The sequence below is a fragment of the Triticum urartu genome, chromosome 7A (assembly GCF_056163025.1).
Source record: "Triticum urartu cultivar PI428250 chromosome 7A, HENAU_Tu73, whole genome shotgun sequence".
Taxonomy (NCBI): domain Eukaryota; kingdom Viridiplantae; phylum Streptophyta; class Magnoliopsida; order Poales; family Poaceae; genus Triticum; species Triticum urartu.
Window position 1 is genome coordinate 700,397,236 of NC_141879.1, and position 13,483 is coordinate 700,410,718.

The 13,483-nt window shown below is 44.1% G+C and overlaps 2 protein-coding genes across 2 annotated transcripts; both read right to left on the reverse strand.

The window, feature by feature from the left end:
- Nucleotides 1-1,766: 1,766 nt before the first annotated feature.
- On the reverse strand, nucleotides 1,767-6,119 carry LOC125519383 (magnesium transporter MRS2-B). Its single transcript, XM_048684208.2, has 5 exons — nucleotides 5,414-6,119; nucleotides 2,995-3,123; nucleotides 2,551-2,892; nucleotides 2,403-2,450; nucleotides 1,767-2,192 (listed from the first exon to the last, which is right to left on the reverse strand). Exons 1-5 carry the CDS (start codon nucleotides 5,993-5,995, stop codon nucleotides 1,962-1,964), a joined length of 1,332 nt encoding a protein of 443 aa, XP_048540165.2. The 5' UTR covers nucleotides 5,996-6,119; the 3' UTR covers nucleotides 1,767-1,961.
- A 2,943-nt stretch (nucleotides 6,120-9,062) lies between these two features.
- On the reverse strand, nucleotides 9,063-9,863 carry LOC125521783 (uncharacterized). Its single transcript, XM_048686846.2, has one exon. The coding sequence runs from the start codon at nucleotides 9,813-9,815 to the stop codon at nucleotides 9,351-9,353; it is 465 nt and encodes a 154-aa protein (XP_048542803.1). The 5' UTR covers nucleotides 9,816-9,863; the 3' UTR covers nucleotides 9,063-9,350.
- Nucleotides 9,864-13,483: the final 3,620 nt, after the last annotated feature.

The window sequence follows — 13,483 nt, forward strand, 5'->3', positions numbered from 1 at the left end:
CATGGCTACATTCACCAACCATTATCTCAACGATAATGTTTCTTGTGTTGCCCGGATGCAAACAGGTTACATAATAAGCAATATCACTATATTGCATATCTTGCAAGTCAAATCATGCGACTGATTTGTTCAGCGGGTCTCTACCAACTTCCATGTTTTGGTATGTGACGGCTTCGAAATTTTGCAAGAATCAGGGGGAGTATCTTCCTGAATTGTTCCTGTTCAATGCATCATATTATACTCTTTTTCCCTTCATGAGTTTACTTTACAGGTTCTCATAAAGGTTTCTAATGAGGTAATATCAACATGAGATCATATGTCATACTTTCTGTTTTCCCCACCGGGGTTTTTAGGAAAGTATATACGACATATTTATTGTCCTCTAAACTCTATGGGTTTTCTCGTATTGAGTTAAAAGAGACAATAACCATTATATGTTACATCATTTTCTTTTTATTTTTCCCACTGGGTTTGAAGGAGTTTTAGCAACATATGAAACATCTATCTCCTCATATTTTTTTCCACAGGGTTTTTAGAGGAGCTTCTCAAGATGATGATACTTACACTGACAAGCATGGATTAGGGGGAGTGTTAGGATTTAATTAATCCTATTAATCTCTATTTTTTCTAAAGGAGGCAGTTGCCTTGTGTCCCTTCGAAGACACCCCTTCGGGGGCTATATATATGTGTAACCCATCATCAATGAAAACAAGGATTCATTTTTACTTCTCTGTCTCTCTCGTTTCTTTTTAATAGTTAGAGTATCTACAATCAGATTTGGCAAATTCGGTCCCTTAAATGCCCGTGGACGTGTCCGCGGGCACTAACCAGGCACGTCTCATATTTCTTTTTTCACATACAATTTTTTCATATTCATCCTCTAAATCCATACAAAAGCATGCAGAATATATAGCTACGTACTACATTTTTACTATTCAAATTTTGTCATTGGCGGCGATGGCCGGAGCTGCCAGCGTCGGAGCCTGCGCTGCCTGCACCGCCTCCATCTGTTGCCGACGGCGACGCTTGGCCTCTGAAGCCGACTCCATGCGGGTGGAGTTCAGGATGGCGTGCTACTCCAGCCACACGCCCACGTCCTCCTCCATCATCGGCGCCGCCTCGTCCCCCACATCCAGCAACACCGCCTCCTCCTCTTCCTTCGCCGGCTCTTCCTCCTCCACCGGCTCCTGCTCCTCCTCTTCGCCCCCTCCCCTCCCCCCCCCCCCCCCCTGCACCTCCTCCTCAACCTCTTTGGTTCCAGAGGTAGCCTCGCTTCCCTACGGATCTGCACCTGCTCAAGGAGGGGGGCGTCTGGGTCAAAAAATCATGATCAGATAGTGATCAAGCAGTCCGCCTGGGCATATGAGGCGGGTTTGAGAGGTCCGGTTGTAGATGCTCTTACGACACCTAGTTGTCAAGAATCTTGAATTGTTCTGAATCATTAGTTATGTAAATTTTTGATTGCATCTAACTTCATATTTGACTATTGAGATTTTGTTCATCGGACATGCATTTGTCAATCAAAAAATTTATACCTCAAATGTTTCGCCCCGGCCACTGCTTACATGTACCGACGAACTAGCCGGAGCACAAATTACACAAGCTGCTACTATGTACAATTAGTTTTTCCCAAATGGAATTGGAAGAAAGCCATATATATACTCGGCATACTCTTAAAAGTATGCCCATACAAGAATTTTATATCTATAACCACCCCAACAAATACCTGTTTTATTAAGAGGCGAAATATTTGGAAGGATGGAGGGTTAAGACTTGAGAACTATTTCTATAACAACCCATTTACAGCAGAGTAAGGGAAAAGAAATATGTTTCATTTGAATTTGTAATAGGTACACGGCAAGCCTCTGAAAGAATGTTGATTTACATGGATTCAGAGCTTTTTAATCAAGTACCTTGACACAGAATAGAAGGTTGAGTCCGCATAATGGGGGAGCTTATATCTACAGGGGCATCAGTCTCTTGTACTTGAAGAACCAGACGAAGAAGCAGAAGATGAAAGCGCCAACCACTCCAGTAATGATCAGCACCCACTGGAATGCATTCTGGATGCTGAAAACGTCGGTCTCGAAGTTCATCCCGAATACCCCCGCGACCACTCCGAAAATGGCGACAACAAATGTTGCAGTTGTTAGCAGAAGCTCAAACTGGATCAGCTGATTCCGGACGTTGTCCTGGGAACGGGAGGATCAAGATTAGCTCGATTAGTATGGAGACCAGCAGGCAGCAGTATGTGAAATGCATAGATCCTACGTGCATTGTCCCGGGAACAGGAAACTCAAGGTAATTCAGTTAGTTCAGAACAGCAGGCATCAGTACGTGAAATGCATAGATCCTACGTGCTGGTAACTTGAATGAGAAGAGTGCGAGATATGCTGATGTACCAGCTGAATGTTGATAAAATCTTCGGTGTCATCAATATACTCCTTCAGCTGAAAGAAGGAAATAATTAATCATACACCTTCAACTCCAAGTTATAGAAAATAATAATAACAAGATATCGTGCAATTTTGAATAAAGGCGACTCATTACCGAGGTCAGCTTGTTAAGAGTGCTGTCGATGACTACAAAATATGCTTCCAGTAACATTTCAAGCTCCTCAATATGTTCAGTCACTGAGTTATCTGAGCTCTTTACACTATCATGTCTACTTCTACACAAGCTGTAGGTTTTCTCCAACTTCCGTGATTCTGTGGGTGAAGAGACTGGAGACACAGGAGCTGAAACTGAAGTCCCAGCGGCTGCCGCGTTGAAGGTTGCCAATGACTGATCACCAAACACAGATGATGATTCCATCCTCATCTTTTTCTCGGTAAGATACATCTCAGCCATATCTCCATCATCATCCATTAGCTGTTCTATTTCATCCCTGACCTATTGCAGGATACAATGGCAATTATATAGCAGGAAAAAACTTAAGAAACAGATTATCTGAAGAAAAAGAGAAGCATGATTCCTATCAGAATGCAAATTTACCTTCTGAACTCTTCTGGTCAGAGCGACTAGTCTACTTTTTAGCCGCCGAACGCGTTCCAGATTTAGAGTACTAATTTTCGATGTTAGCTCGTCCAGTAAGGGATATGCTTCAATTTCCAATTCTGCTGCCTGAGAAAGGCAAAAATGCAGATTCAGACATGCTCCAATTTGAACTGATATCAAGGAGATCATCATGTTTTGGTGCAATAAATATTATTTCCAATGAACTTCATGAGGTAAGAGGCTGCCGACCTTCAGTGATACAAATTATGTTTTCATAGCTAAATAGTAAAGATTAATAGCATATAAGTTAGCATGAGCTATCTATGAGTATCTCAAAGAGCATGAACTGTACAACGTGTAACCTTTGTCACTTCTGCAACAAGAAAAGCTAGAGAATCACTGCAGCATTGTTTATAAGGCGTCCTGCTTTAGACACTTAAGCATCGCTTAAGCGATAAGGCGCCCTGGCAGCGCCTTAGAAATATGCCCACTTTAGCTTCAGGCGCTTAGGCGTCAGGGCGGGTGGTGCTCGCCTTAGGTCGCTTTACCGCCTTATAAACAATGCAGTGCAGACATTGGTACATAATCATGTTCAGGTGAAGGTTCTTGTATGAAGTCATTACAAGATATTATTTGTCAATAATAAAAGCTCTCAATGTCCTGGTTAGCAGCTTTGTGAATAAACTACGAACAAGCTATTCTTGCATCCATTCGCTAATTATTGACTACTGTTTTTTCAAACCAAAAGCATAACTTCCATAATACATCCCAAACTACAGTGTGAAACTACAGTGGGAGCACAGCAGTACACAGTTAATCTCTTCTTAGGATTGTTAAGCACTGGTGCTACACTGGAATAATAATGTACTCCCTCTGTCTCATAATAGAAGAGCGTTTTTTACACTAGTGTAGTGTCAAAAACGCTCTTATATTATTGGACAGAGGGAGTAGTTGTGAAGAATATTTACCAACTCTAGTAAAAAAATCGTTGTTATATTCCCATCAGATAGTTGTCAACTGATCTATATACTAGAAAAATACTACATTCAAAGTGCCATTAAGAAAAAATAGCTATGTCAAGCAAAGCATAAATCTACTCCAGTTCTCTTGCAGGCAATGTTAGCTTACTCAATATCAAGATTAAATAATGAATTGCATATTTTTCTACCAAAAGAACATCATTGGCTGGTCTAGCAAAAGAGAAGTCAAATACTAATGTCCGTGTTAAATATTTCTGTATAACCTCATTACACAGTTCAAACAGTTAATTTTTTTTCCCATTACAGAAGGTGTCTCCAGTCCCATATAGTGCCTCATAAAAACTCCCAAATCAAAGTATGCAATTATAACTATATCCAACCGGCAAAAACCTCGCACAAGAATACCACATTGGAGAGGGTTGAGGTATAAGCATACTCCCTCCAATTACTGAACAAATATTTCTGGTGAACATAGAATCAATTAAGCTATTGGAGATTGATAATGTAGTGACAAGATTTTAACAGAGAAAGAATCATTGTAGTGGTTATAAAGGGGGGAAGGCATCAAAGAGAACGCCTGCAGAAGGAAAGAATATGCACATAGGAAGGCAGTGACTTCTTAAACAAGAAATCGTCACATCTAAACACTTACATAGTGAGCCTTTTCCATTCAAAGATCTATGTTGGTAGGACTTTTCTTCTTAGGCCTATATTTCTCATTCCAATTTTAAATCAGCTTAGACTTTCATCCCCTTTCTAATGCATAATGCACCACAGATGTTGAAATTTCAAAAGGAAAAGAAATGCCACGACCTGAATCTTTAATTACAGATGTAGCAGACTGATGCTAACTATTCATTAAATTCTTTAGTACACCTCCAAAGGGAGGCAGGAGATAAAACTGCAACAATCAGTTATAATTTTGATCCAACTGACACGGAGGAGCAAACCTATAATCCATTGTTTGGTTAGGGGGCAAGGGAGTTGAGGAGGGAAGGGGAAAGGGAATTAAGGAGGCCAATTCTCACGTACCTCTTCCCTGGTGCCCTACTAATGCAAGTGGGATAGAACTTCCTCTCAAATCCCACACACATACACCAACCATGGGTTTGGGACTAATAACCGATTTCCTGAAGCATAATCCCCCAATAAAGTCCCATTCCCTTTCCCCAAAGTAGCCAAACACGCTTTGTTTCTTGGGGATCCAAGGCACTGACCCCAAATTTAGTGTTTGCCTTACCCACCATGACATCACTTAGTATCTAGTATCAGACATTCGGATGAACTTAGCCCACTCCAATTCTACGATCAAATTAAACCGCAGTATTGCAGAAAATCTATACTACAATAATTATGGGATCGTCGTACCATGACTAATAAGTAATCACAACAGAAGTATATACAGTGATTTTAGAGAGGGAGGGTGGCGTGGGTACCTGGGCGTCGAGGAAGGAGCAGGCGGCCTCGAGGGCGAGCTCGAGGGCGCGGAACTCGAAGGGGAGCTCGTCGCCCTCGGCGCGCTGGAGGAGGCGGCGCTGCAGCTCGGCGGCATACTGGAAGACGTAGCTGTCAAGGGAGTTGAGGAGGAGCACCTCGTCGGCGGTGATGACGCAGCGGATCTGCTCGAGGTTGACGACGATGGCGCGCTCGCGGCCGAGGACGGTGGAGGGGTAGACGAAGAGCGGGTCGAGGAGGCGGAGGTCGCGGGCGGGGAGCTCGCAGCGGCGCATCATGGTGGCCTTGTCGACCTCGAGCGTCTGCACGGAGGCCGTGGCGGCCTCGACGCGGATCCAGCTGCGCGTGCCGCCGCCGCGCTTCTTGAGGTTGGGCACGTCGAGGCCGCCCGGGAAGCGGCGGCCCCCGGCGAAGGAGGCGGCCCCGCCCCCCGGGGTGCCGGCGCCGGTGCCGGTCCCGGAGTGGGGCACGGAGGGGAGCGCGGGGGACGAGGCCGACGCGGCGTGCGACGGGTACGCGTAGGGCTGGTGGTGGAGGAGCGGCTGCTTGACGGCGTCCGCCATGGCCGGCGCCGCCCGCCGCCGAGGGGCGTGATTGGTTTGGGCGCGGCGGTGGGGGATGGGATGGGCTCCTCCCTCCCGGCTGTGGGGTCTTTTCGCGGATGGGCCCCTGGGGAATCCGGGATTTGGAGGGCGGTTCGTGCCGCGTTGCGGGCTTGCGGCACGCGCTGGCAGTTGGGTCGTGTGGAGTTCAATACGCTCGCGTGCTGCTGGATCTTTTCTTTGTCAGAGAATCTCTTGTTTTTTGAGAGATTTGTTTTTGTTTGAGAGAGAATTGCAAGAATCCCAACCACACACATAAGCAAAGTTTCTTCAGATTTTTCTTTCTTTAAGATCTTATATGACTTTATTCAAACTCGATTAAAACTCACATGCAATGCTTTGGATCATAGATCCGAAAAACTACATGGTAGCTGCTAGTATAACTGAAAACTACGATTAATTAATGTTGTGTTATTTATATTTGGGAGCGCAACTCATTATAAACCTCTTGTGTAAATGTTCATGTTACTGTAACAAGTGTCCTTGAGAATTTTCATGCGAAACAGAATAATAGTGCTTCATTGGTAAAAAATTTAAGTGAAATATCTAGAGGGCAACATTTGGCGTTTGACTTGTTTTTTTTGTACTCCCTCTGTAAACTAATACAAGAGCGTTTAGATCACTATTTTAGTATTCTAAACGCTTTTATATTAGTTTACGGAGGGAGTATATACAAATCAAAATGCTTAAGTATTTCCCCTAAAATTTTGCAAGTAGAATTTAGGTGTGACAATGAACACATATATTTTCACATTATTTTGAAATTTTTAAAATACGTTTTTGGCGCGCGGGAGCATATGCTCCCTAGAGCCAAATTGAATTTCCGCATACTAGCACATTGCACAATATGTCTACATCTAAAACGATATGTATTTGCTAACTAACCTGCAACTGCAAAACTGAGCGGCCAGGGTTTCTATTTCCCTCCTGCATCCTTGGCAGCTAGGGCAAACTCTCCCCTGCATACTTTGTCGGCGAGCCCATGGATTCGCCTCCCCTCTACTTACCGTTCCGGCGACCAGTGGCTGGGAGGGGAATCCCGCAGCCTCCGCTCCGGTTAGTACTTTAGGTTAGGGTTTTTTAGTTCTCACAGGTGCGGCGCTTGGTTGGATGGCAGCGCTTCTTCTTCGAGTTTGTCTTCCGGACTTCGATCCCCCTCGAGTTCGTCCTTCTGGACGTACTCGACGGAGCTCCGGCATAGATTCCTGTTGTATCCATGGGGCGGTGAGGTTAGGGTTTCTCGTCGTGTGGCGAGATTTGTTGTCAGTTGTTTCAAATCTGTTCAAGGGTTCAACGACCATGACTGCGGCTCTAGGGAGCTAGTCCTTACGGGCACGTGCACGAAGACTTCCCGGCTGTCATCAACAAGATCAAGCCGGCTACGATATGGAGTGGCGACAGTGGCGCGACGGCGGCTCATTCTCGTGGCGGTAGTGATGGTTCGGTGGTCTCGGTATCTTGATGTAATTTTTATTATGTTTGAAGTGTTTTGTACTTCCGGTGAACTTTGATAATTTATCTGAAACATCTTCACAAAAAAAAATGTTATTGCCAACTAAAAGCCGATGTTTATTGTTTCATTATGATGAATGGCGTGTCATGTGTTTTTTTTTCAGCGATGGTTGTGCATTTTTTATTTCATATTTCCCCTTTACATGACACCATAAAATCCTCCTTGTTCTCCTAAAAATTCAGTGTAGAAGCAAAAGAAAATTTAAAAGGGGCACACCCATATTGTCATGATTTGACAATAATGCACAAAAGTGTCACGGTTTACCTAGAAAGTTGACATGTAACAGTCTGCACATGTTAGCTAGCTACCATTCACGGTTCGCTGTCAACTTTTTGAAGACTGTTGAGAGCTGTTCATGTCGGTTGCGGGTTACTTTAGCAGGGAAAACATGGGGCGAAGAACATGACAGGTTAGGCAGGAGAGCAGACGGCCGAGTTCAAAATGATTAAACAAAGAAATTGGTTGACATCTTCAAACAAGAACTAAAGTTGTACTTCTTTTATAAAGAAAGGGAAATATAAGAGCGTTTAAGTATAGATAAAGATCAAGATCATGTATTATGATAGTCAGGAGACGTGAGGAATCCGTGAATGAAACAAGCTACTCCCTCCGTCCCATAATGTAAGACGTGAGTAGCAGGCACTGTTAGAAGAAAGCGAGTGACAATTTGTTTAATCCGGCGCCAATAGAAAACAGAGAGGGACCCCTTTACTTGGCGTCCTCTTGACGGAAATGGATCCTCTAACATACACAAGGGATGTTAGAGAAGCTACAATACCTTAACTTTTCTTTTGTTAATTCATATAATTAAGGCTAAAATAACTTAAGCCAATTTTTAAATACAGATCTAGCATGCACATTCATAGTAATTACATACAAACAAGTTGATGGTGATATAAAATTAATTTTGAATTTTTTATGTCTATAGTAATTACTAAAAATAAATAACCTGCTAATAGTCAGTAACATTTCTTCTTCAATTTACACTAGAGAGTGCATTGTAACACCGTGACTTCCTTTCTCTAAGTTAGAGGATCCGGCTTTCCTCTTGACCGTGTGTTGCCACCGACCACTTCAGTGTGAAAGCCTCTGAAACAAAAACATAGATGAATAAGCAATGTTCTCATGCAACGACACGTCTCGGACGCGGGAAATCAACTGTGTGGATCAAGACTCCTGGCATGTCATTGGGATTAAACATTTGATGTGAACTTGGAGGACGAGAACTGAATAGTTTGTGAGCTCTACTAACATTAAAAAGATGCATCTTTCAATGCCATATCTTCTCAGATCCAGATCAACAACAGCGCCATAAATCTTCTACCCATGTAGCAGCACGTGACAGATGCAAAAGAAAAATGCAAGCAGGATCAATCAGAACAAACGGCTGACATTTTTACAGTGAAGAACTGAACTATTTCACCAGCAGCAAGTGTCATCAGTCAGTGTGCCATTATCACTGAAAGCGAAAGAAGCGTTCCTTCCATGGAAATCCAAGGATAAGAGGCGTCCCTAGCCACAATTTGGATCAATTCCTCCGATGCTTTTCCCTTACTCCCTCCGTCCTAAAATTTTTATTTTAGATTTGTCTAGATACGGATGTATCTAACAGGGACGGTGAGAGTATTTACAATGGAAACAAAATGTTCCGATCGAGTACAATTTGCTAGAACCCTAAAATATCTGCATCTACTACTTCCCCCACGATAAAACAGGAGAGAAATACGCAGCCACACACGTCGTGCGAATTTACAGTGTGATGATTGCCAACGCCTCTGTCACGGCACGGCAAGGAAGAAGATTTCAGAAGTCGGAGAACCAGTCATCCTCGTCGTCGTCCTTGAGGTAGCGGCGGTAGCGGTCGAGGTCCTCGTCGGCGAGGCCGTAGCGGCGGCGCCAGTACTCGAGCCTCGCCTCCGCCTCCCGCATGTTGCTCATCACCCTCTGGTACGCCGCGTTGATCCGCTCGAAGTCGATGCTATTTTCTTGGGCGTTGTCGCAGCTGTCTCGCCGCACGACGTCCGGGTGGTACTGCAGCGCGAGGCGATGGAAGGCCCTCTTGACCTCGCCCCTGGTGGCCCCCGGCGCCAGCCTCAGCGTCCGGTAGTGGTCCTCCTCCAGCCCCCCTCCCGCCGGCCTCGCCGGCGCCGCCCCGCGCGCGCTCCCGCATCTCACCGACGAAGACGACGCCGTCCCACACCGCCGCGCCGGCGCCGCTGATGCCGACGGTACGCGCAGGTTGAGCACCACTCCTCCTCCCGTGGCCATGGATGTAGCCAAGAGATCAAGAGAACACGAGATCGATCGAGTTGTGTGATGGAGCTCGTCGTTGCTTCGGATCTCCCGATGCGTTCGCTCTGTTACCGCGTGGTGGAGCTGGAAGAGATGGTTGGAACTTGGAATGAATGTGGCTGCCGCGTGGGATTTAGGCTGGTCATAGTGGGAGTAACTTATCTAGTAACATAATGTTTTTTAAAATAAGTTTGTTTATATGGCATGTAGTTAATAAGGAGATATGTGTTTGGAGTAACATAATATGTTACTATAATATAACAAAATCCAACACAGAATGAGTCTACATTGTAATAAATGCAATCATCTATGATACTATTTTTATGTTACTTTACACTATAAAGGTAGTAATATAGATTAGTGTCATATGTATGACACTAGTCTAAGTTACTCCCCATTATGAGTAGGCTTAGGCTAGTCATAGTGGGAGTAACTTAGCTAGTAACATAGCGCACTTCAAAAAAATTGTGCTTATGTGGCAAGTAATTAATGAGAGGTGGTAACATAATATGTTATTGTAACATAGCGCTTTTTAAAACAAGATGAGTCTACAAGCTAATAAATAAAGTCATCTAAAATACTACTATTATATTACTTTGTATTACAAAGATAGTAATATAGACTAGTATCATATGCATGACACTAGTCTAAGTTATTTCTCACTATGACATAGGATGAAGGGAAGGCGGTTGGCTCGCCGGAAGGAGCGGCACGCACGGCTGTTTTGCCGGAGTTTCCCACGTTGACGTTGGCATTGCTCGCACGTTTTGGCACGGACGAAACGAAACTTGGCGCGGGGGAGACGCCCCGGCATCACTATCCATTCCGTTTCCACATCCCCGGTTTTGACTGGGTTGAGATACTCCATAGGCAGGAATGCAGCTGTTTTGGCGAAAATAAAGCTTTCACGCGATTTTTTTCCCGAAGTAAAAAATGTGTTTTTCAGTTTTCAGCACACAACCAATATTTTTTGCGAGAAAACTTTCGATCTATTCATTTTCAATCATGGCAGTACAACGAACACCGAAAATAATAAAAATTACATCCAGATTTGTAGACCACCTAGCGACGACTACAAGCACTAAAGCGAGCCGAAGACGCGTCGCCGTCATCAGCCCTCCCTCACCGGAGTCGGGCACGACTTGTGTTGTAGACAGTCGGCAAGTCACCGTGCTAAGACCTCATAGGACAAGCGCACCAGAACAACAACCACCACCGATGAAGAATAACGTAGATTGAACGGATCTAACCTGAAGCCACACGAACAAATCCACCGAGGATAGATCCGCCGGAGATACGCATCCACACGCCTACCAACGATGCTAGGCGCACCATCGGAACGGGGATCAAGCGGCCGGGAGACCTTTATTCCATCTTCAAGGAGCCGCCGCCGTCTCGCTTTCCTAAACAAGACACAAACCCTAACAAATTTCAAAGGAATGAGTAACAACCGAGCCGTCCCGCCGGCCCTTACCAGGATCCACAACAATTGACGGGGTAAATATCACAAACCTCAACTCCAAAACGGGATCATCTACTCCTTTATTCTGTAAGACCGGATAAATACAACCCTCCCTCGTTGTTGGAATATCAGGCAAATTCGTGACTCATTTCAGTACATAATTCATGACAAGAACAATAATTAGCATGCAACAGTCTAACATACTAGATGAACAGAAAAAACATGCACGGAGCATTGCACATATAACAACAACTATAATTCGAGACATGTACAGGTCACGGCGCACGTATTGTTCGTTAGTAGCCGTAGTTGCTGATGGAGCGATGTTGCTGACTACGATGCTGGTGACAAACTGATGCAAACGACGTTGAAGACAACATTGGGTACTATCGCCTGACTTAGACAGAAGACTACCCATGGTGACAAAATTGAGCAGCTGCCATAACACTTCCCTAAAACCTAATTCATCCGCTCATGGTGCAGGATCACAAGGATGAACGATTCTGGAGACCTGCTCTCTCGCACGTCGGTGCATGTCAATGTTTTGGATGAAATAGACTACGGTGACGACGCAAGTTGTGAGATGAGGCAGAACCCTAAATCATCACACATTGAACGGTACTATAGCATATGATAATCACAATCTCATTCCGTTACCGAAATTATCCATCAGGAACTGAATTTATCCCCGCAGGAGATGCCGATTTCGGTAAATGCATAGGTGGAGAATTCTGACTGCGTTAACAAAATTACAGTCAAGTTAGCCGTTCCGTAAATACAAATTCGGATTGCTTTGAGCGAATTATATTCGAATTGATTTTCAGACTTTGCCTAAACCAAAACAGTGCCGTGAGCGATGTGTGGGCTTTGCAACGTGGGCCGTGAGGGCCTTACAAAGCCCAATCAATGTGGGGACTTACAAACCCTAAATCAACGCGGCAGGCCCAGGTCGCACCCATTAGCGAGCTGGCGCCGCAAACTTTGTTTCCCGTCGGGGAGCGACGCGGTGGCAACTCCATACGGTCGCCCACCGGTGCTAGCCCAGGCAGCTTCCCCACCGCGGCCGCCTGCCGGTGCAAGCCCAGGCAAGCTCAAGAACGCTTCCCCCCGCGCGGCGACGTCAGAGCCGGCGGTGCAATGTGTGAAGCAGCGGCTACTCCATGTGGCCCTCGTTGCAAGCCCTGGTCTGTTTCCCCCGCTCAAAAAAATTAAAATTATTTGGCGTTCAATTGAATCAAAAATTAAATTTAAATGTTGCAACCAATACCTGGCAGCCAAGCAGATGGCCAAATTTGAACCTGTGCCAAATCCTTCGCTATTTCTAGAGATTTACATAAAGTAATTCAAATTTAAATTTGAAGTGTGCTATAGTTTGTGCCGAATCCTTCACTATTTCTAGGATTTTGTGCGAAGCAAGTAGCAGAAATATGATTCTTTGTTTTCAAAAGTACATTTTTGCATCTTGTTTGTGCCACTCTCTTTACACAAAAACCCCTCTTTTGACAGTTCAGAAATGATTTTTATTGTAACAAAAATCTGGAAAGTCCCACTTTTGGAAGCTATCCTTTTAGTGTTGTTTTTCAATACAATTCTCTGAAAATTGTGACGCAAATTTTATTAAATTAATGAGGTCAAATAAGGATTTATAGACATTTTCATATTGCAGTTGGACCAACAGAGAATTAATTAGGAATTTCTAATGAAGTCCTATAATTAAATATAGATTTAAATTAAAGATACATAGAAAAGCTTCATGTATAATTACGAAAATTGGCTATTAAATAGGCATGTAGATATGATGAATTTAGGAACTTGAATCAGCCCAATTGGGTTTGAAATGAATATTCTATTAATTTCTAAAATTGACTAGAAATGGAAAAAAAGTATTTGACATTGTTCAGGCAGGTTGAACAGGCTGACCCAATTACATAAAACACCCACCAAGCAGCTCCTAAGCATATAAGCAAAACTGAACAGAACTAAGGAGCCAGGGGCATGAAAATAAAAATCCCTAATTTTTTTTGTCATGACTTTGTAAAAAGTCTAGAAAATATTGACGTTTTCCCAAACAATGCTTGATGTTTGTTTTCATGATCTGGCGCTGCCTGTATAGACACCAGCATTCGAGAGATGTGGCGCTGCCTATTAGCACCACATGGTCTCCAATGGAAGCTCCCGGGTT